At 43.3% G+C, this 24,633-nt stretch overlaps 1 protein-coding gene across 5 annotated transcripts in view; it reads left to right on the top strand.

Annotated features, from left to right (window-relative positions):
• TMCO3 (transmembrane and coiled-coil domains 3) overlaps positions 1-24,633 on the top strand; it is a 612,636-nt gene that overhangs the window by 135,815 nt on the left and 452,188 nt on the right. For all 5 annotated transcript variants that reach the window (XM_069204660.1, XM_069204658.1, XM_069204662.1 and 2 more), the window contains exon 4: positions 782-973. In XM_069204660.1, coding sequence (XP_069060761.1) covers positions 782-973 — 192 coding nt within the window. The remainder of the gene's footprint in view (positions 1-781; positions 974-24,633) is intronic.

The raw sequence follows: 24,633 nt of genomic DNA, 5'->3' as shown, positions 1-24,633 counted from the left end.
CTTCTAAAAACATAGTAACACAAGTCCAATTGGTCACGTTGCTCAATCTGTTTCCTTAAGAAAGGAAGTAGTTTAGCCTGTATGCTTATATAATCAAGATACATACTTATTACTTGGTTCGTGTGACCTTCTAAATGTAACCTTATGCTTGTATCCAGGGTATCTCAGTTTGTGAGGGACTTGAAATAAAGAGTCCTCAACTGTCCTCGGGTTTATTATTGGTGATCTAGATCCCACCGGCATCAATCTGTGTTTCTGATGTAACCGTATATCACACACGATGTATTATTATACATGAAAAGCAACTAATAATGATTAAAACTGCACACACTTGATGGCCCTAACGTAGCTAATACACCTGTATGCTGCATTACTCAAAAATTTCGTTATGCAATGCTTTTAATGTATGTCCCTAAACAGATGTTGTGCTGCCCTCATAAAACGTAACCTTTTAGAATTATTTTGGTGCTTGAAATCTAAAAGTGACCTACGCTCCAAAATAAGGAGCTCAGTGATTGTTACAAAGGCTAAGTGATCTTTGGTAAGTATTTTGGTGGGTACTTTGATCCTTGCCGATTGTTAAAAAAAAAAAAAGAGCAATAGTAGTTATTCTGCTTAGCCCGATTCAGCAACTGCAGACCTAGTGGTGAGTCTCTAGTCAATGATGTTTTTCAGAAAATTGGCAGAAAGAGATGTGTGTTGTCAATAGATTTCCTTTAATTTTAATAATGCAATTTCTCTTTTTTAAAATGGGTGCTTTTTTCATGATTTCCTTTGTCAGGTCCAAGGTGTTAATGTTGAGGCAGTTCTCAGGGTGGAAGAGGATGCATCGAACTTTAGGAAAAATGCTTCAAAGCATGAAGTGGAGGAGGACATGGGGCTCAGCATGCTTATCGACTCTCAAAACAACCAGTATATACTCACAAAGCCTCGTGATTCAACCCTGACACATGCTGATCATCATTTCATACGGGTAATATACAAATGTATATATCCACTGTTTAAGGAAATAATTCTCAAATTATTTGCATGTGGGATTTAAGAAAGGGCAACATGTACTCCATTGCAGTGGTTCCCAACCTGTGGTCCGGGGACCCCTGGAGGTCCGCAAATCCTCCTCAGGGGTCCGTGACTGCCTAGAAAATTTAAAAATATTAACAAATATTGACAAATTAGGTCCCAACCATCCAGTAATGACTCAGTGGGGGGGTGCCCTGATTTCAATGATGATTCAGTGGGTGTCCCTGGGTTCTATTAATGATGAAGTGGGAGTTCTCAGAAGTCAAAAGGTTGGGAACCACTGCTCCATTGGTCTGTGCCTATCTTTTAAAGGGTAGGTTTGACAAGGTGGTACACATTAACAAGCGATTTACTACCTCATGTTGCATTGCTCTAGAATTAATCACATTTGTATAATTTTGCAATCTAAATGTGCACACATGTTTTCTTGAGGTATTTTGTACATTTCTCATGAGATATTGTATCCACTGCAGTGACCTAACCACTAAATCGTGAAGTAGGATTAAATAAGTATTAAAGATGAATACAATACTTAATATGGTTAGAAACTTGAGGTGAAAGTAAAAATTATGTTTAGAAATTTGGATGGATAACTGTGAATGAGGATGTTTGTCGCCAAGAGGTTTTGAGTGAAAACATTTAGACTTTGAGAGTGAAAGTTGAATTGTCTGTGATGTCACTGTTTCTCATTACCCAACTAGAATGTTTAGTTTTGTATGACCCCCCTGATTATTCTGCCCCTGCTTTCACTTTTTACAAAGGGCTAGAGTAGGAAGGTAGAGCCATCCAGAACGCAGACTCTCTTCTGCCATCTTTTGTGTTCTAAATGTAAAACAAAAAACTGGCCTCTGCCACCCACCTCCAATAGCTTCTGAACCTTCCCTTTCCACTCCTCAGAAGCTGTGCCTTCTGCTCTCCATATGAGAAGGGATCCATCGCTGTACTGACAGTCTCAAAGAAACCTCCCAGAGCTGCATTTCTATCTATGCAACACAGCTTCTATTTCCCTCTCCTGCTGTGACATCTTCGTTTTTCGTTTTTTGTTCATGTGTTATTTTTTGTTTTGTTTGGGCCCCCAAAATCATCTGTGCTGGATTTTCTTTTAGCTCCTACTTAATGGCAGAGGAGTAGTGGGATGCCATAAATGACATGGTTTCTCCTCCCTCTCCCAAATGTAAAAAATAACTGCCTTCCAGACAACAAATCCATTGCCTTTTGTGCCATGTAACTCTTTCCTAAAGCTGCACCCTCTGCCCTCCAATGGAGCAGAGAGCCAGTGCAGCACTGACAGGCTCTCAGAGAGGCATGTCGGAGCAGCCTGCAGTTCCTTTATAACATGGCAACAAGGAGTGAAATGCACAAAAGATGAATGAAAGCTGCTTGCACTACGTCTAATCAAGGGGTCATCAACCTTTTCTGTAGTAAGAGCTACTTTTAATCGGTGAAAACCATTGTGAGCGACTGAAGGCTAAGCAACTCGCACATTGTTACCAGATGCCTCCAAACCCAGCTCCTATTAATTGACCTTAAGCATAATGTCCATAGAGCCAGATACTATGGTTTGAACTAAATACTTTGACTAGGGGTACTAAGACAGGGCTACCATGTGTGTCAGTGAGATCATGATCTTTGGGGATTTATGTTCATGTGTGTGTCTGAGTGGCATATGTGTACAGGTGACTGAGAGACTGTGTCGCATTTACTTGTGGCACAGGACACACCTTTCACCATATGTGGAGTCCTTACATGTATAACACAAACAAACAACAATTTTTTGAATGATAGAAATTTAAAGTGCAGAAAAATGTTCTTCAAAAATGTTCAGAATGTGAAACTTTTTTCTGCTCTTTAAATTTCCCCCTCTTAAAATAAGGGCTGTATTTTTCACTTATAAATATGGCACTGTGTCGAGAAAATTAAAACTGAAGCGTTTACTTTGTTTATATGGATTCCATAAAACTCATCATTTAAATTTTCTCCCATTTCCAGTTGCAGCATTTACAAACACCTTGTCTATTGCTCCCGGTAGACTGTAGACATGGTGCCATATTTATAACAGAAAAATACATTTGTTAAAATGGGGGGCATTTTAAGTGAAGAAAGATGCTTCATAAAACATTAAGATGTAATTGGCTTGATTCAAATTCGAGAAAGACATTAAGACTTAATGTTTAATAGAAAAGGTTTTTCACTTCAAATTTCTCCAAATGTAAAAAAAGAATGACTATTTTTCAGTTCTAAATATGGCACAGAGCCCACTGGGAGCAAAAGGCCTGCTGCTTGTAAATGTGACACTATGAAATGTGAGACAATTAAAATGAAGAGTTAATAATTAAGGTAACTTTTCATTTTAATTTTCTGCCATTGAAAAACATTCAGAGACATCATTTTGTTCTCACGCTTCAATATTGAGTGGACAAATACTTTTATTTAAGCTTTAAATATTTCAGTGCTTCATCTCTGTGCCTGAACCTAGCCCATAAATCTGACTGAGCACTGCTCATTATCAGGCTGTTCTATCTGCAGCCTGATGATAGTAATGTGAAGTAAACACAGCCTTCCCTTAATGTTAAAAGAAAAATGTGACCCTGTACGTACTTAAAAGTGAACTCAATGCTGTGAGATACTCCGAAGGTGTCTGGGAGCTGCTGATAGCTCGCTATCGACTGTTTGGAGACACTAGCCTAACCACTCTCAGTAGCTCGGGGTGGCACTCTAAGTTATTGTTCTTTTGCTCACCATGCCTCCTCAGTTTAGATCCAGCCATATGCAAATCACTTTTGGCCTGCTCCTCATGGAAACAATCCAGCCCGAACTGCCAAGCCAGGTCCTCCCTGAACTAGAACACAAGCTACCCAGGACTGGTTTTGCCCTTGTTATGGGCTCATCAGCAGAGTACAGCTTGGTTCCAGTGACACAGAGAGCATCGGACCAACGCCTGGACATACCCATGCCACTTACGGTGGTACATGAAACACACAAAAGCTGATAGGAGGCTGCTTGCAATAAGTCTAACCACTGGCAATAGCTCTGGTACCACTCCAACCCATTGTTATTTTGCTCACCATGCCACCTCAGTTTGGACCTAGCCATATACAAATCTGTCTGTTGGTATAACTTTTCAAATAGTGCATGGGGCAAGTTTGACCTCTACAAAAGTGGGGGTTTCTTCCCCACAAAAAAAGACGAGGGAAATTGTGTTTTTTTTACCTCAGCAAGTAAACATAAAGGGCTGCACCAGTAGAAAATGCAGTAAGCTATTTAATGAAACTGAATCGACTATCTTGGTAGAGTTTAGATTGGAACATAAAAAATTATGTATTCTGTTTTCTTGGGAAGAGGCCAGTCTTATTATCCCTATGGCAATAGATTATCATCAATATTTTTTGCTTAACTTTTTCCTAAAACTCATCATTGACCTCGAGAAGAGGTGTACATGGGCCAAGAATAAACTAGCCACAGTAGACAAGACGGTCACTAGTACCATAAGCCAAACAGTGTAGGAATGGATCTCTTCTGTGAGCAGTATCCACACTCCAGTCAATCAGGCTGGGAAGAGATTTAGTAACATAAGACAGCTTTGCTTGCCAAAGACGTATATCCTACTAGGTTATTCAAAAATCTGACATTTTTACCCTGAATGCCATTTATCTGCTTGAAAGTATACAACGGTCAAGGGGAGGTTAACATCGGCTAAGTGCAATGTTATGATAAGATAGAAGAATCTACTCACTCTAGTATGCAGAAGAAGAAAACATTCTTCATGAAGTTCAACACACACCTGTTCACTCACTTTGAGTATGGTAGAGGAGCAGAGGCAATTACTTATGCAGATACGTACTTCCGGTCACATTCCTTTGTATAGCATTAAATGCTGTTGAACTGAAACGGATTTAGGGCCTGATTTAGATCTCGGCAAATGGCATAGTTTGTCACAAACATGACGCATATCCCGTCCTCCGTATTATGATTATAGGCTATAGCGGAATCGTAATACTGCTAACTGGATATCCGTCATGTTTGTGACGGAGTATTCCCCTCCTCCTGATCTAAATCAGGCCCTAAGTCTGGTGACACCACGACTAAGCTCACCAGGTAAGTGGTGGTCAACCTTAAAGGCTTGCGTTCCCTAACCTCATTAAAATGAGCCAGACATTATTGAATTGAAAGCATGTGCGGGAAACAGCACCAATACTCGAGCAAGGCTTAGAGTTGGCCGCGAGGGGAAAGAAGAGTGTCTCATGTGCAGGCCCACCTCCGCACTGCACAAGAATCACTCAGCGCAGTGCTGTAATCACCTCCCAACCCTAGTGCTGGGAAGCCATTATTTGGAGCCCTACATCTGCTCTCTGAGGAGAGTGGGCAGACAGTACATGGGGACTAAGGTATGTGGAGAGACAGTCGAGACTTGGGTGCAGGAGACAGCAGCATGGAAACCACATGGCGGTGCTGACGGTGACCCTTGCCATCATCAGAGACACTTCTGTGTCGATGCAAAGTGTGGTGGTGGGACTGCCACGCCTATTCCTGCGTGAGGTGTGTGGCTAGAGAGGGACAGGCGGCTTTTATAATCCACCCTCTGATGCCTCCAAGATGCCTCTAGCCCTTAGGGTGTTGCCCACTGAGAATAATAGCCGGCCCAGCCCCTTTGTCCTCCTTTGCCAATCTCCTATGCCAGTCAAAGAAGCTAGATTTGAGATTGCGTTTTTTCTGAAGTCTTAATTCATTAACCAAGATGTTCATTATATGTTTATTTTAAATTTTGAACGTTCTCTTGATATTGTGCTTTTGCTGTCAAGTTGTTAGAGGCCCTGTATCGTGGGTGTCCTTTTTGTTTCTTTACGTAGTATACTGTCACGGTGTTGTATTTTAGAAGCAAGTCTATTTTCTCCTGAAGCACTGACAGGAAATGGTTGAGCGCAGTAACTGTTTACTTTGGCATCAGTAGTAGGAAAGGGCTTCATACTTTGCAATATTGCTTACGTTTAGATGGAGCAGATTGAGGGGCCTGATGTTTTTCTGTTTTGCTCCCCGAAGAAACATAGGAAGATAGATCTGTAGGGGTGGATTTCGGCACTAACCGAGAGGTGTGGTTTAGCTCGGAAATCAGCACGAGTTAAGAGCTGGAGGTTGACAGATGTTAAATGGGATCCTTTATATACATGAGTTGACACTGAGTCAGAGAGCACAATGTGATTAAATAAAGTGGTGGTCCTACAAAGAATGCTTCCAGTTCCGAAGGAATCCGACTGCAAATATCCATTTTGCGTTGCACATACAGCATTAATGCTGAAGTAGGCTAACATTGGTGGAATACATAATATCGCTGTGATGGCGAGCTAACACTTTGGTTATTCAGCTGTGTTTGCCAATGTTGAGTAATGGAGGAAAGCAGTAATTTAGAGGCAGCCAACATTACCTCGGCGTTTGTTTTTTTGAGGCTGAACCAGGTGCTTTCCAACCAGTCTGCAATTAGTAAAAAGGTTACCTTTACCTTTTTGTCATCCCTGAATCGAAATCCACTCCTGGGTGGGTGTCGTGGGTGGCGGCGTGAATATGGGTGCGTAGCTAGCAAGGCCTCACAGGTTATGCAAAGGTTTAGCCTAAATGTTGAAGGGCAGTGCTGATAGAGCCGATGATTTGGCACACCGAGGTCACTAATGCAGGTTCTCACGGGCATCCTCTGAATGTGCGGTGTGCCCCCGAGAACTGTACATTATGCTGTTTCGCCTGGTATCTCCGAGAGCGCACTGTGATCACAACATTCAAGGGTTCGGGAAAAGAAACATCAGAAGAAAAGTATTACCCGAGGCAAGCGGTTATGTCGGAGTGCGTAGGAGCACAAATTCACCCCCACCGAAGGGGGTAGTTTGTGTCCCAGTAATGTACGTGTCTCCATGTAATCTTATTTGTTCACAGCATGGTCCAAAACATTAACAAAAGCATTGCTAATTGGATGTCTAGTGGTAAAGAATGGTCATTGTGTGTTCCGTGTTTCTTTAAAACAGTAGTTTCTTTAAACGAGGCAAAAACAATGTTCATAACTGGCAACGACGATTTGGTGAGGGGTAATAGGGGTGGATTGCTCTTTGGAGTAACTCGATTTAAAGAGGATAATCGCTCTACGAAGACCCATTATCAAAATCTTAGAGAACAAAAAGCAACTGTAGACTGTTTCTGCGTAGCCGCTATGCCAACGAGTATCCCCTTACTCTTGCCACGCTATTACCTGATGTGAATACGTGACAATTGAAATATTCACGGTGTCAGCCAAAGAAGACTTGTTGATATTCTTGATCAGTAGAAGTTTGTAAGCACTGGAAATGTTGGTCATTGGCCTGGATAAGTACTGTCTTGTATTGACTACAGGTCTGCCTTTTGTGTCTCGAATGGCACCACGAGCATTTTGTTTGAGTCGGCAGGAAAGATAGATTGTTTTCATGGTTGCTTCTTATAACAGTTTGTGGAAAAAGGTGGACAGTGCACTTTTTTATCGGCATAAGTGGATTTTGAGTGGGGATCTCTCTTTGCCAATGCGCAGGAATGTGTGAAAACCTTCATTTTTGGCAACATCAACAATAGGTTTTTACTTAAAGCCTGGAAGGAAATGCTTGAAATTGGTAGTTTTGTTCTCTGCATATGACTTTCATGCACCTTCTAAGCTCCTTTTTTATTACTTGGTGAAAACAAGGATCTTTGGAATCTTTTGCTTACAGGTCTTTTTCTTCCACGGATGGGCTGAGAGTTTAAAAACGCATCATTTCCAAATGTGCTTTAAATATTTGTTTATCAAATCAGTTGAAAACGCCTTTTTGAAACCGGAACTGTTTTGAGAGTATTCGCTGCAATATTACAGACGGGTAAAATCATTATGCTGCTGCTTCTAGAAAAGTCAAATGCTGCATGAGAGTTTGTTTATATGTTCTATAGGTCTTTTTATTTTTTTCCTATCAGGTCTTAAGATTAATCACCCATTCTTTCACAGAAGTCGAGAAGGAAGAATTTTGGTATGACTGATTTAGAATTACAGAGCCTCAGTTTTTTGTGCACGAAGCACTCAAGTCCAGGCCATAGCTGATGGTTCCATCAAGAAGATCACTTAAATGTTAATGCAGTCAGATCTGGTGTTTATTTGTTTTATGTAGCACTAACTTGGCTCCCTCCCCGAGGGTCATGAGAATGCAGCACATTAAAAGAAACCCATACTTTAAATACATTATAAGTATACTAAAATTTTGCCTACTACACAGTGAATAGTTAAGTATCAAAACAAATTACAGATAAACATCTCAAAATCGAAGAGCTTATTAATTAGCATGGCAGACTGAAAAGAGTAGCACTAACAAAGTAAACATGATAAAAAGTATTTGGTGAAAATGAGATGTTCACATATTGCCAGAATTACTAGTAGTCTAGAGCAGTGTTTTTTTAAAATATATTTTAATTGTTTTGCCAAAAAACACTAGAAAGAAACATGCACACAACAATGCCACAGCACACCCACAGTTAAATTTCAGTATATATAGTGGACCAATCACTGCTCATACAGTACGGAGGATCACTGGGAGCGTTCTGTGGTATGCCCTCCATCGTCATCACACCTTCTCAAATTCCTTAGGATATGACCGTATTTTAAAAGGTCTCACGACTGCAGCTTTAAATCAGCTTCAGAACTTCCCCCTTCTAGAATGGAAACTTTCCTTGCTAGGGCTAATGCATTGTTGCGGGGGCTCCTGTGGGATTGTGGGACGCCCGCATTGCACTCGCAAAATGTTGCTGACCCACCTTTGAAGGTGGCATTGCCACCTAAGATCGGCTGCAATATTACAGAGTGGTACATCTCCTAGTGCTTAATGACTGGTGGTTTGAGGTGTTTGATGATGGGGCATATTCAGTAGAGGGTTTGGTCCTGAGTCGTGACAGTCTGCCTAATTTGCTATACTGTGGTGCCTTACTGTGCAGTTTACCTCTTACGCGAGTGGTGTTGACTATCTAGGAGGCCACAAGGACCATGGGATGGTCTGAACGGTTCACTCTGGAGACCCCATTGCGGAGAAGCACTATTTGGTTTTACCAGGTGGTACCCTTCAGCATTTCAACACTGGGTGACGTTCTTACAGGTGGCTCCATTAAGGCTTTTTACAGAGATGCAGGAGGAATACCAAATGCATTGCACACACTTTTTTTTTTGTTTGTTATTTTCAGCTCTGCCATTCTCTCACACCCTTCTTACCCGTAGACGCTAAAATCCAAGCTTACTCCCATCTAAAGGCAAACCTTTTACTCACCAACATTAAAACACACAAATTATCGGTATTATACCGTGTGCTGTTGTGCCAACAATCTGATCCCATGGCACAGTGAGGGAGGCACGGTCCAAGGACCTGGGCCAGTTTGATGATGAGGAATGGAGGGAAGCGGTGGCGGCCCTGAGAGAATCAGTGGTGGTAACACAGTTCCATCCAAGGTGTCTCAAAACACTGCACCGCATATACCTCACACAAAAGCATATTTTTAAGATGTGGCTCATAGATTCAGGGAGTAGTCTGCATTGCAGAGAGGCTGACAGGGACCCATTACACATCTACTGGGGCTTTCCAGTGTTGGCCCACTTTTGGGAAGGTGTGCTAGAGACATTGGGGGACAGTGCTGGGCTGGAGGATTCCCAGGCAATTGAAACAGGTTTTACTATACATTGCTGATGTTTTGAAGGATAACAGATGTCAAAGGACCCTGCTCTGGTTGGGACTGCTTTTGGCAAAGTGTGACACAGCAAGAGAATGGAAGAATGTAAAAGGCCCGTCCTGGGCTACGGGCATAGACTTTTGTATGGGCCTAGAGTGCCCGGTTTATCTAGCTACGGGATCCCCCGTAAGTAATTTAAGGTTTGGAGAGGCTGGGCTGAACATCAAGGAGTTTATATTGACCTTTGCTCTTTGAGGCCCGGGACTATGGACAATGAGATCCGCTCCTTTAGAACCAAAACAAGTTGAGGTCCGGTCAGGGTTGGTACTGGCCTCATGGCCCACTGGCTTTCATGTAATGGGATTGTCAGGGCTGTTACGTTCTCTGTTTAGGATGCCTTAGTATAGTGCCTGGAGCAAACTTTTTCAATTATTTTTTTTGAATGGTGCACGTAATTATTCTTTGTTTCGTATATCTGTTGCTGGACCTGTTCTTGTTTTTTTGCTGAAATTTGTATAAAAAGTTATGATAAAAAATGTATAGTGCAGTAGAGACAAGAAGCCATCTTGTGGACCAGCTCCTCTCCCAACAACCATGTCTTCAGTGGTGAAGTCGTGGTAGGTCCACACCCAGGGCCTCCAATTCCGCTGAGTGGACCCAGAGTTTCTGAACAGTCTCAGTCAGGTCCCGCATCATACCTTCCAATGTCATAATCTACATTTCTGCCTCGGTCATCCATCCTGTGGTCTTCAAGTCTTGCTGCAGTAGGGACACATCGGCCTCCATACCCTAGTCTGTGTCTCCAGCATGTAGGGCATGGACTCAATCGCCCATAATATAGTTTCTGTCCCTGGATGAGGAGTGCCCCCATTCATCTCCACAACTGCCTCCACTGGCCCCACAGCACCACCTCCCTGCGACAGCTGCACCAAAGGCCTGGTGAACTTATCTACTTTCCACTATTCGGGTGGAGGCTTCTCTCTCACTATGTTGATCATTGGAGAACAGCGTGCTAAAGAGTGGCCCCCGAAGCCCCAGTATCCCTGGAAGGGTAAGTAGCACAAGCAGCCACAGTCCGGCCTCTGTGCACCAACCTTCAGGTCACCGATAGCCGGATGAGTAGTAGGGGGTCCCTCTTAGTTGCAGGTGCGGCTGGCTGATACACCTGTCCCAGCCACTGTGCCAACAGAGATCCCCCCCCAAGCATCACTGGCAGGACGCTGCCATTGCCCACTTTCAAAATCTGTTCACGTCGAGTCAGTTCATTATCAGTCAGCTACGTGTGACTGTTGAAAGCAGCTGTGGCACAATGCAGATCACGCAGACCTTAGTTCTAACAAAATGTGTATAGTCAGTAGTGTAGGCAAAGCATTATTGCAATGTATTGTGACATAGATTCAGTGATAGTCTGTAATAATGCAGCCTTAGCTCAGTAGAGGATGCCACTAGCTGGCTGCTCACTCCTCAACAGAGAACCAGGCACTGGTTTCGAGGAGTTCCTCCATGCCACCACGAGGCCCGCCAGTCCCCACCCACGTGTGGCAAGTGGCACGAGCAGCCTTCCTCTCCTTAGTTCCAAAATGTCTTCAATATGCCAAGGAAGGGAGGAGGGGTGGCACAGGCACGCACTACCATCCCCTCCCCACATAAAGCTGCTTACTTGCCCCACGAGGCCAGGGTCCGAGAAGCACCTCTATCTTGGACATACTACACTGGATCGTGTCTGCTCCTTGCTCCACGCGCCTGTTGCGCCCTGTGACAGCACCTGGTCAGGCAGAGCTGTTCACTGGAGTATTTTTCTTCTGCCTTATGCTGTGGCGGTGAGGAGAGGTTCTTGCTAAATTGGAGTTTTCCTCGGAGTGGGCGATATATAGGGCCACTTCAGTTTGGAGCTGGGGGACCAGGTTCGAGCCTTAGCCTTGGCTCAACAGCCTGTGATTCTAGGCAAATCACCTATTCTCCTCGTGCCTACCAAAATGAATGTGTCCTTCTATTACGTAACTGTTGCTCATGAGAAGCACTCCAATACCCTTGGGTCAAGTTTGCACTATATGAAACAGCAAAACAAAAGCTTGAGAGGTTCTTGACAGTTATTTCCAACCTACAGTAAGTGTTGCAGTTGACAGATTCAGTTTTTTCCAATATAAACAAGGTATCCCGTTGTCAGTTGATGACTGACCCAGCTTTAAAGAAATTAACCATTACTTGCAGATTTGTTATTTTGCCTGAAGAGCTCATCTGTGATTTATTATGCACACCAACGATTCCAATCTTCAAGAGAGAGACTGTGTCTCATCGGTGATTCTTTCTCAAAAGAAGTTGTGACCATTGCAAAAAAGGCAGAGTTATCAAAGTGATGTACCAAGGCTGCCACTAGGAATAGTATATCCAATCCAGCACATGATGATAGCAATTGAGTTGTGTGCAAAGTTACTTCCAGACCTGGGCCCAGGTTTGTACCTAAGCGTGAACGGAAGAATATTCAGTCTTAGACTAAACAAAACATTTCTAAAATAGAAAACTTAAATATTTTAAATGCAACAGTGTTCATCATCTTTTTAAAGACAGGAGTTGCTCAGGTTCCAAACAAAAATTTTCATATTGTGGAATCCTTTGTCATTTTTCCAAAGTGTATAGGAAAAAACATAAGTCAGTGAAGTATGTTATTGAAAAGTCAGAGTCTGAATCTTTGGAAGCTAAGGAGTGCTGTACCTCGATTGTGTTTTGGGCATTGGGAATGCAGCTTTGAATACCTCTAATATAAAAAACAAACCGATTTTTCAAATGACCACGGGGGGGGGGGTGATACAGATTGTGGCATAATCAGGTTTGCCTTACACAATCATGAACAAACCTGTTTGGGATGGCAATTTCTTGATAAATTGGGTATTAAGCTATTGTCATTAGATGTGCATCCAGTAACTTATTCTAGGGAAGAAGTTCATATGTTAGATTACAGAGATTTGTTTGTTTTCAAATGTAGGGAAGCCAGGTGTAAGTTATATGTTGTTGAATATGGACCCCCAGTGTTGGGTTAAATGGATCCGTAAGAATTAGTCCCAAAATTAAGCCCCAACAGTGAGGACCCAATCATGTTTGTAGGCTGTTAGGAAACAAGAATGGGGGTACAAATGGCAAAAGACTTCCCCCAATGTGTTTTCGGTCGACGTTGGGAATCTTCAGAGGTTTTCCCCCAAAATTTTATTGAAGGAAGGTGCCAAATGTGTGGGTCAAAAGGTTAGGTACATACCTTTTAATGTTAGAGAAAAAGTTGAGTCTAAATTAAAAAAAAGTTATTGATAAATAGTTTTATAGAGCCTGTGGAAAGTACAGAATAGCTGGCCCCTTTGACTGTGGTGCGCGAGGCCACTGGTCAGGTGAGATTGTATGTTGATTTGAGGGCCCTCAGTAAAAAATAATGTGATTGACAAATTACCTAAGATTAATGAACTGCTTGCACAAACTAAGGGTGTAAAATGGTTTTCCACTATAGATTTCAGCTCTGCTTATCATGAGGTGACTGCATTCAGATAGTAGGGGCCTAATTGCCGTTATACCCTTGTTTGGTTGCTTTAGATTCATGAGAATGCCAATTGGGCTACCCCCTGGGTTGCCATGTTTCAGAAGTTGATGCATCACTGATTCAAGGATGTTAGAGGAGTCTTTTTTTTCAGGATGACAAACTTGTTATGGGGGAAGAACAAATAAGATTACAGTAATAAGTTGAGGATAGTTTTGAGCATTTTGAAGGAAAAGTGTCTGACCGCGGATTTAAGGAAGTTAAAGTTTGCAGTGAAATCGATCACATACATCGGCCACAAGGTTAGTGGAATAGGAATACAGCCCAAAAAGGAAGTCTTAAGCTTCATCAGGGAAACCCTGTCACCCATATGTAATGATTCAGTGAGATCCTCACAGGGGTTGCTGAAATTCTATTCTAAGTTTGCGAAATACTGTGCTAGTGAAACGTATGGACTAAGGCAGTTATTTAAGTTCCAATGTTTGAAACAGAGAATTACAAAAGGAGTTTGAGTCTGTAACGAATTAAATTTGCAATTCTATTCCCTTACAGTGATTTGATCCTTCAGCTCGCTAAGTGATTACAACTGATGATAGTGAGAAGGGGTTTGGTGTGATGCTTTCATTAATTTTTCAAGAGGGTAAATGTGTTTTATCCTTTTTCTTCCCGCTCTCTTTTGCCCTCTGAAGAGAATTTTTGGGTGATTGAACGAGAAATGCTTGCATGTGTATGGGGAATGGAGAAATGCAGGCAGTATGTATGGGGCTCTGGGTTCACACTTCACACAGATCATAAGCCACTATCTTAGGTACTCCCTGCATTTAAGGTGACACCACATATTGTCAGAGTGTCCTTGAAACGACTTCATTATAACTATACGGTTGAATATGTTCCAGGGACACAAAACAAGGTTGCAGACTTCCTTAGCAGGTCTGCTGTACCCATGGATGAGCATGTGTGGAACGAGTGGGGTGAGTTTTGCGTAGTCTCAGTGGATAACACAAACTATAGTGCCATTTTAGTAGAAGAATGGAGTAAGATAGTGTCCAAGTTTTCAATAAAATTTAAGATTAGACATGTTGGGTGACCAAATAAAATGTGTGGTAGAGAGGTGTGTAGGAAAATTTGGGAGAAAGGAGTGAAATCTTCACAAATGAACGTGGTTTCCTGTTAAGTGGAGATAGTGGTTCTTCCTAGCACTTTGAGAACTAAGGTTCTGAATTTGATGCATGAAGGTCATCTCGGTATTATCAAATATACATTTTGGATCAAAGCTTCTTACTGGTGGCCTGGACTTGATCTTGAAGTTAAGAGATTTGTTTGTGATTGTAAGCAGTGTGCCAATTCTAACAAAAGTCAAAGGACTTTGGGACCGCCCCTCTGTCCTATTGAGTATCCTAGACATCCATTGGAGTTTCTGGCTGTCAGTATCTTGGGACCTATTTTGTATCCCTGTAATACACCAATATAAGTGGCAGTGCTAGATAATTTGTTTCCTAAATGGCCGTAGGTGGAAAGCTTAACCAAAGTGGATTCCAAAGCGGTTGTTGCCTTTCTACAGAAAGTTTTCGTTAGGGGAGAAATTCCAAAGGTGTTGCTGAGTGATAATGGTCCTCAACTTATGCCAAATTGTATGAAGAGTTTTTTTAAAATCAGGAATGGGGTGAGTGTCAGGCATTCCTTATTATGTCATCCTGCCAGCACTGGAACAGCAGAACACTTCAACAGTGTTATTATGGGAAGTGTATCAATAGCCGTATGTGCTGGTGCAAGGTGGGAAGTGGAGCTCATCAAATTGGTGTGGGCATATAGAATCACTCTGCACTTAGAGGTTACAGTCCTTTCAAAGTGCTTAGATGAAAGGAACCATTTACGAAGGACAATAGCACTGATTGGTTATCAGGAGATAGGAAAAAAGAGTGTTCAATTGAGGTAGTAAAGAAAAACATTGAGAAAACACTAGGTGTTTAGAAGGAACGCTATGACCATAAACATAGTGAGGAGTGTTGGTTTGGAGTTGGAAGATTAGTTTGTGTTTAAAATCTTATCAAAGCTATGAAAAATATTATGAGCAAGTTCAGTGGCTCAGTCTGGTCAGTCTTTTCCTTAATGCTGCAAAGTTGAGTGATAATAAGGCGTGACACTTTAGCAAACTGGAGAAGTGCAGTAAAATTATTTTATGGAAGACAGAAAGTGGTGCCACAAGTTCCCCAGGTAATTCCTGATTGTGGGTTGACATTGAGTGTTTGAATAATATGGCAGTGAGTAGTGAGAGAGGAAGTTGTGAGAGCAAATGGTCTCAGTGTACCTGATCTGGATGTTGCTCTGGAAGATACGAAGCAACCTATATTTAATGAAGTTACAAAAGATTCTGACCACAACTCTAGTTATCATGTCCTACCCCTGAGAGTTACCTGACTGGTAGGATGGTTGTACGACTAGGGAGATTTAGAGACTTTGTTTTTTTAAATATTTTTATTTTGAGTATAGTAATTGCTGATGTGTCATGTTACAATTATATACTATTTATTTTAGTAGACTATGTTGTATTTATTATTTGTGTGTACATTTTAGGTATGTTGTACTAAGAGGGGAGAAGTATGGTGTCGCACTGTTGTTCTCGTGCCGTACCCTGCACAAGATCATGGCTTGCAGGAATGTTGGAGGGTTGGAATGGGTGGCGGTTATTTTTTAAGGCCTCAAGACTGGAGTTACACGTGCCCTCCGCTCATCCGGAATAAAGGCATTTACTCAATTCTACACTTGGCTCCTACTTCCTAGAAGGACTAAGAAAATTATATACCAGGATCTCCAGTAAAAGGCCTATAGTGGTCGGTACAGTTGTGACACAACAGTTACATATCAGACGAGTGATCGATTAGTGTTCTTGCTACAGCAAGTCACATGTAAAGGTCACCGCTTTAAGGGCAATGGGTATGGAATGGAGTCTGTCGTATTGCAGTTTTCCCTCTGAAAGGGCCAGCGAGTTATGGCAAGCAGTCACGTACTCAGCACCCTAATATATCTTACTGGCTCTGCCCAAGCACTGCTGCATCACAAGATAAAAATTAAGTAATCATCAATATTGACAATAGATCATATACCCAAAAATATATTTTACTTATAAAAAGCGTGGTATTGTGGTGAGCTTTGATGGGTCTGATAAATGTATTAAGTTACTCTTAATTATGTTACTCTACTTGTGAGTAAAGTGGCAGTTTTTTGTTTTTCAGACTTTCCGACTCCCTACTGACATTGGCTCTAATATGCAGGTCACAAGTTTGAATCTGAGCAAGGCCAGCTCAGCCTTCCATTTTTTCGATATTAGCAACTTGAGCGCCTTTAAATTCAGTAGTAGTAACACTTTTTTTTATTTAACAATACACAGAAAAGTCTAGGGTTCTGCACGAAGCTCCATATAAAACACGTGTTTTATATTTATGTATTTTCCAATCATTCTGCCATTCTGATGATTTCCATATCAGAATAATGAATTGGAAACATGATTTTTTTCAGTTTTAGAAATATCCAAAATCTGCAACGATCCTATCTCTTAACCTGTAACTGAACTTGCCTTGATGGAGTACATCTTTAGAAGTTCTTCTCTGGCGTGGAAATTCACATTTCAGAACATGATTGCTTTTTCTGCACTGAAGTAGTTCAGGTTCTATTATGTTCAGGAAAAAAGACCTCAGGTATGTGTTGTGCTCATTGAACTAAACTAGTTTTAGTTTAAGTATGGAATGAATATTTATCAAACCTTTGTACCTTCTGGATCACGGTCTGCAACGTAAAAGAGTGAGACGGGCATCCATCCCCGAGATAGCACATTACATGGCTCAATGAAATTGAGTACTTTCATGGTGACCCTCGAAACATTAGAAAAACATGCATACTGGTTTAGTATTGTTTGTCTCTCCTAAACTGAAAGGACGCACCACGTGACAAATGGCACTGCACACTACACTATTGCTGTACAGACAACATAACAGTGGTATACCATAAGGAAGAAGGCCATAACAGTCCTGTCAATTATCTGGTATAAATACAAGGCCACATTGGGGCAGTGTATTTCCAGACACTGACTGTCTCAGTAATCCTCCCTTATATCTCTTAACTGGGGCACAACAATGATGAGAAGCTCGGGTTCCTGGACTGTCACAATCATTGTCCCTTAGTTCCTCTGAGGTGTTTATTTGCAATACCTGGTCAAGTGCTCCAGCAGTACTGCACTAACTACGTTTTAGGAGGAAACTGACTCTCAGTACACCAGACAGTCGGCTTTTGAACTTTAAGCTATTAATATTAGCCACTGCACATACAGGCAGTAAAGGTCTGCACTTATAGTCAGTGCCAATGTTATGAAGGTGTATGCCTGAATGGGGCAGTGTATGTGGTAATGATTAGTTTTGCTTGGTACCAAGAGCCTATCTTGTCTGAGATAAGACAGTACAGCATCAAATATACTTAGCTGTGGGCATCACAAGATCAATGATTGTCAGGCACTTCATAGAAACATGCCCCTTTCTGTTATTAGGTCTGACATTAGCCAATACTTTTTGCTTTTACTGAAATATATAATTTGTAATGGGCTTCAATCAATGGATTTGTATAGCGCACTAATCACCAATGATGGTATCCAGGTGCTGTAGTAGCTGAGTTTGTCTCAGTCGAATAGCCATTTCTTGAGATCTCTTTAGAACTGGATGGAGGGGGATGCCCTTAGGTAGTGGGGTAGATCTTTCCAGGCCTTTGCTGCTAGGTATGAGAGTGAGTGACCCCCATAAGTGCTGTGGTGAATTTGTGGGGTGATTGCGAGGGCTAGTGGTACGGAGTAAAAGAGTCTGGACGGGTAGTGAAAATCCAATTATTGGTTAAGGCAAGCTGGTCCAACTTTGTGGAGTGATTTGTAAGCGAGCGTCCGGAGCTTGAATTGGCAGTGTTTGTGTGGACAGGCAGCCAGTGAAGGTTTCTTAAGGGGGGGGGGGGGATGTGGCGTGTGTTCGTTTAGGGAGGTCTAGGATGAGTCTAGCAACTGAGATCTGGATTATTTGTAGTTTGTTAGCAAAGTGGTAAATCTGGCATAGAGTGTGTTTCTAGTTGGCTGGTAATGAGGGCTTGTGTGATGGTGTGCCTGATTTCTTGCGGGAGCCATTTGAAGATCCTGCAAAGCTTGTGGAGAGTGAGGAAACAGGTGGAGGAGATTGTGTTGACCTGGCAATTCATGTTGAGTTTGTTGTCTATGATGATTCATAAGTTTCTGGCATTTTTTGGGGGACTGGGTGAGGGTCCTAGCCCAGCTGACCACCAAGATGTGTCTCAAAGTGTCGTCTACGTAGAAGATTATGTTGAGTCCTTGGTTTTTGTCGGTCAGGGGTGTCATGTAAGGTGAAGAGGGGAGGGCTTAGAGATGATCTCTGGGGGACAACCAGGCAATAGCTTTTGGTTTTGGGTGAAGGGTGGGAGGTGGACTCTCTGGGCACTGCCTAATAGAAACGAGGTAATCCATTTCAGGGCTTTCCCTCTAACTCCAATGTGGTGGAGTCTTGGTGAGCAATATATGGTGGGAGACTGTCACAGGCTACAGAGAGGTCGACTAGGATGAGGGCTGCTGAGTTTCCTTGGTCTAGGAGGAGTCTGAAGTCGTCCGTGACCGTGATGAGTACAGATTCCGTGCTGTGGTTAGGGCGAAAGGATTGTGGGGTGTCCTGTAGATTGTTGACTTTTAGGTATGTTGTGAGCTGTTGGTGTATGGATCTTTCGAATACTTTTGCTCGGAACGGAAGCAGGGAGATCGGCCGGTAGTTTTTGAGTTTGTTGGGATTGGCACAAGTTTTTTTGAGCAAGGGTTTGACTCTTGCATGTTTCCAGTCTTCTGGGTAGGTGGCTGAGGTTATAGAAAAGTTGAGAATGTTGATGAGTTTGCTGGCAGAAGTGCTGATGCCTAGGTTGAACATGTGGTTAGGCAAAGGTCCGGGATCCGTAGTGAATGGATCTCATACAGGCCTAAAAAAATCATACAAATGCTACTAGACCTGAAGGTCAAGTAGCTTGAATAATCTACTTGATCTAACTGTAATGTACCTGACCCAGAAACTGGTCTCAAATTGTGTGATCCTAGGCAAATATTGTATTTTACAGTCTCCTTTTTCTTCATTCTCACATATGGGTGCACCTTCAAATATGTGAGTTTAGCACTTCCGCTGTAAAAATATTTCTCTATGTTTGCTTCAAGTATAATACATCTAGCCACATCAGGACAGGAGTGTTTCTCAGTTTATGTTTAAACACTCACTTGTAATAAATATATTACTAAAGCATGATGTGGTAGCACACTTTACAGACAGCAAATTTCCAAGAAATGTCCAAAACCTTCCCACTAACTCACAGCTTTACTGATAAAACTATATAGTGTATTAACAATAATCTGTGAAAATTGAGTTTCAGGAAATGTATTATTTGCATATCACCAAGTAAAGTATTCTATCTTTTTTTTCATCCTTTTAAGATATTTTTTTCATCACACAGAAGTACAAAAATTGGTCTTTTATTGCTAATGAAAGATATTTTGAAATGTTTGTAAAGTTGACTTAGTTATGTAAATGTAGTGTGTTAGGAAAAACCTGATACCAAAAGCCTTTCACTTCACATAGCTCAGAGAGTTCTCCTTACAAAATCCTGGATCTCTGCAGTCACAAGGAAAAGTATTTGCATTGCAAGAAGACAAACTGACTTTTGACAGAGCAAATGTGTCAAGAGTAAGATTTAACGGCATCTTAATTGCTAATTCAGTTCTGACTGAACAGAACAACTGCTCTTTGTCCATTTGCCAGAAGGTGGAGTGGAATCTAAAAATAGCTGGACCTCATAAAATAAAACTCACCATAGCAAGTGGTTGAGTAGATTTTTCGACCCCTGTCATAAGGTTGGTCATGTCGTGCATGGTAATGATACTCCAGCTAGTGATGGTGCAGTTGGCAAGGAGTTCGGGGGGGGGGTGGAGCGCTTAGGAAGCCATTGGTGTCTTGGAGGGAGGGCGACAAGGGGGTTGAGAACATTAAAGGTGTCAGCAACTGAGGCTTGGCGATCAAAGTTTTTGTAGATATTATTGTGAAAAAAGTCAGCAAGGGAGTTGCATAGGTTCTGCATGGGGCTGGTGCAGTTCGCTGATGAATATGGGCAGGAGAATTTGTTGACGATTTTGAAGAGCTCTTTGCTGCAGTTGGAGCTGGTTTGAAGGCAGGTGGCTAGGGCTAGTTTTCTGGCATTGTTGATGCTCGTGTGGTAAAGTCTGAGTTTGTTTTTGAAGGCGGATTGGTCTGTGGGGGCTTTGGATGAGCACCATCTTCTTTTCAGTTGCTTGCACTTGTGCTTGGAAGGTCTAATTTCTGGTGAGCACCAGTTGGTTGTTGGGTTTATACTCGGTTTACTCGGTTTGGCGGGGCAACAGTGTCTGCGCTGTTTGAGATCCATGTGGTGAAGTTTCTGACAGCTGTAGGAGGCTGGACTGGCTTGTAGTGAGTACCAAGGGGTACTTGCACCTTGCACCAGGCCCAGTTATCCCTTATTAGTGTATAGGGTGTCTAGCAGCTTAGGCTGATAGATAATGGTAGCTTAGCAAAGCAGCTCAGGCTGAACTAGGAGACGTGTGAAGCTACTACAGTACCACTTAGTGTCATATGCACAATATCATAAGAAAACACAATACACAGTTATACTAAAAATAAAGGTACTTTATTTTTATGACAATATGCCAAAGTATCTTAGAGTGTACCCTCAGTGAGAGGATAGGAAATATACACAAGATATATATACACAATAGCAAAAATATGCAGTATAGTCTTAGAAAACAGTGCAAACAATGTATAGTTACAATAGGATGCAATGGGGAAACATAGGGATAGGGGCAACACAAACCATATACTCCAAAAGTGGAATGCGAACCACGAATGGACCCCAAACCTATGTGACCTTGTAGAGGGTCGCTGGGACTATTAGACAATAGTGAGAGTTAGAAAAATAACCCTCCCCAAGACCCTGAAAAGTGAGTGCAAAGTGCACTAAAGTTCCCCTAAGGACAAAATAGTCGTGTTAGAGGGAGGATACAAGGAAAACACAAATCAGCAATGCAACAACGATGGATTCCTGTCTGAAGGTACCTGTGGAACAAGGGGACCAAGTCCAAAAGTCACAAGCAGCTCGGAGATGGGCAGATGCCCAAGAAATGCCAGCGGTTGGTGCAAAGAAGCTCTTACTAGGCTGAAGAACTGTGAATACTGCAGGAACGACAAGGGCTAGAGACTTCCCCTTTGGAGGATGGATCCCCCACGCCTTGGAGAGTCGTGCAGAAGTGTTTTCCCGCCGGATGGACGCCAACAAGCCTTGCTACACGCAAATCGTGCGTTTGGCGTTTTTGGACGCTGCTGGGGCCCAGGAGGGACCAGAAGGTCGCAAATTGGACCTGCAGAGAGAGGGGACGTCGAGCAAGACAAAGAGCCCTCACTGAAGCAGGTAGCACCCGGAGAAGTGCCAGAAACAGGCACTACGAGGATGCGTGAAACGGTGCTCGCCGAAGTTGCACAAAGGAGTCCCACGTCGCCGGAGACCAACTTAGAAAGTCGTGCAATGCAGGTTAGAGTGCCGTGGACCCAGGCTTGGCTGTGCACACAGGATTTCCGCCGGAAGTGCACAGGGGCCGGAGAAGCTTGCAAAGTCGCGGTTCCCAGCAATGCAGCCCAGCGAGGTGAGGCAAGGACTTACCTCCACCAAACTTGGGCTGAAGAGTCACTGGACTGTGGGGGTCACTTGGACGGTGTCGCTGGATTCGAGGGACCTCGCTCGTCGTGCTGAGAGGAGACCCAAGGGACCGGAGATGCAGCTTTTTGGTGCCTGCGGTTGCAGGGGGAAGATTCCGTCGACCCACGGGAGATTTCTTCGGAGCTTCTGGTGCAGAGAGGAGGCAGGCTACCCCCACAGCATGCACAAGCAGGAAAACAGTCGAGAAGGCGGCAGGATCAGCGTTACAGAGTTGCAGTAGTCGTCTTTGCTACTATGTTGCAGGTTTGCAGGCTTCCAGCGCGGTCAGCGGTCGATTCCTTATCAGAAGGTGAAGAGGGAGATGCAGAGGAACTCGGCTGAGCTCATGCATTCGTTATCTAAAGTTTCCCCAGAGACCGAGACCCTAAATAGCCAGAAAAGAGGGTTTGGCTACCTAGGAGAGAGGAAAGGCTACTAACACCTGAAGGAGCCTATCAGCAGGAGTCTCTGACGTCACCTGGTGGCACTGGCCACTCAGAGCAGTCCAGTGTGCCAGCAGCACCTCTGTTTCCAAGATGGCAGAGGTCTGGAGCACACTGGAGGAGCTCTGGACACCTCCCAGGGGAGGTGCAGGTCAGGGGAGTGGTCACTCCCCTTTCCTTTGTCCAGTTTCGCGCCAGAGCAGGGGCTAAGGGGTCCCTGAACCGGTGTAGACTGGCTTATGCAGAATTGGGCACATCTGTGCCCAACAAAGCATTTCCAGAGGCTGGGGGAGGCTACTCCTCCCCTGCCTTCACACCATTTTCCAAAGGGAGAGGGTGTCACACCCTCTCTCAGAGGAAGTTCTTTGTTCTGCCATCCTGGGCCAGGCCTGGCTGGACCCCAGGAGGGCAGCTGCCTGTCTGAGGGGTTGGCAGCAGCAGCAGCTGCAGTGAAACCCCAGGAAGGGCAGTTTGGCAGTACCAGGGTCTGTGCTACAGACCACTGGGATCATGGGATTGTGCCAACTATGCCAGGATGGTATAGAGGGGGCAATTCCATGATCATAGACATGTTACATGGCCATATTCGGAGTTACCATGGTGAAGCTACATATAGGTAGTGACCTATATGTAGTGCACGCGTGTAATGGTGTCCCCGCACTCACAAAGTTCAGGGAATTGGCTCTGAACAATGTGGGGGCACCTTGGCTAGTGCCAGGGTGCCCTCACACTAAGTAACTTTGCACCTAACCTTTACCAGGTAAAGGTTAGACATATAGGTGACTTATAAGTTACTTAAGTGCAGTGTAAAATGGCTGTGAAATAACGTGGACGTTATTTCACTCAGGCTGCAGTGGCAGGCCTGTGTAAGAATTGTCAGAGCTCCCTATGGGTGGCAAAAGAAATGCTGCAGCCCATAGGGGTCTCCTGGAACCCCAATACCCTGGGTACCTCAGTACCATATACTAGGGAATTATAAGGGTGTTCCAGTAAGCCAATGTAAATTGGTAAAAATGGTCACTAGCCTGTTAGTGACAATTTAAAAGTAATGAGAGAGCATAACCACTGAGGTTCTGGTTAGCAGAGCCTCAGTGAGACAGTTAGGCACCACACAGGGAACATATACATGCACACCTATGAGCACTGGGGCCCTGTGTGACAGGGTCCCAGTGACACATACATATAGGCCACAAACCTATGAGCACTGGGGTCCTGACTAGCAGGATCCCAGTGACACATAACAACCATACTGAAAACATGGTGTTTTCACTATGAGCACTGAGGCCTGGCTATCAGGATCCCAGTGAGACAGTGAAAACAGTGACAAACACCCTGACATACACTCACAAACAGGCCAAAAGTGGGGGTAACAAGGCTAGAAAGAGGCTACCTTCTCACACAACCCCCCCCCCAAACGAAGGACAATAAGGCTAACCTTGGCCAGTTGAGACTTTATTGTCTAAGTGGTGATAAGTAGAGAGTAGCTCTGCAATAGACTGGTTACTCCCTTTATCATCCACTATATGGTTACTTCCCTGTGGGGATGTAAACCACCCTGTTTGAAGTTTTTTAGCTAAGCAACAATGTGAAGATGTATTTTCAGAGTTTCTATCAGTAAGTTTTAGTTTAGAGCAGTGGGAATTGTCCACTGAACCTATTTGTAGTGATGGAAATGCCAGACAGGGATGCTGTCTCAGAAAAGCCATAGCTGGGCAAAAACTTTGTCCATATGGCTGGAAGAGAGAACAGGGATGCTGTTTCTCTTGGGTTGGAGCAGGGCAGGGATGCTGTCCTATCAGCTCCACACTAGGGCAGGGATGCTGTCCTAAGTGTTGTGAGGCAGTGCAGAGTTTCTGCACTAAAGTTTCTCTGGGAGGGTTGGAGGGATGCTCCATGTTAACTAAAATGGTGCTCTTTTTCTCACCAATGTTAGTTATCCCACAGAGAGGTACTTCCACCTCAGGGAGTCCAGCTTTGCCAGCTGATGATTCCCTTGGAACAGGTGCCACCCCAGGAGAGGTTTCTCCCACCACAGGAATAGTATCCTGAATGGTAGGGTGGTTAGGGGATACTGTGATACCCTTTTTACCTGTTGATGGAGAGGGATCCTGAGTTTTCAGGCCTTCTCTCCTTTGCTTTTTCATTTCACTTGAAATGAGAGGGAACAAT

The sequence above is a fragment of the Pleurodeles waltl genome, chromosome 8 (genome assembly GCF_031143425.1).
Source record: "Pleurodeles waltl isolate 20211129_DDA chromosome 8, aPleWal1.hap1.20221129, whole genome shotgun sequence".
Lineage (NCBI taxonomy): Eukaryota > Metazoa > Chordata > Amphibia > Caudata > Salamandridae > Pleurodeles > Pleurodeles waltl.
Note: the sequence above shows the minus strand (reverse complement) of the source record. Positions and strands in the feature narration are given on the sequence as shown.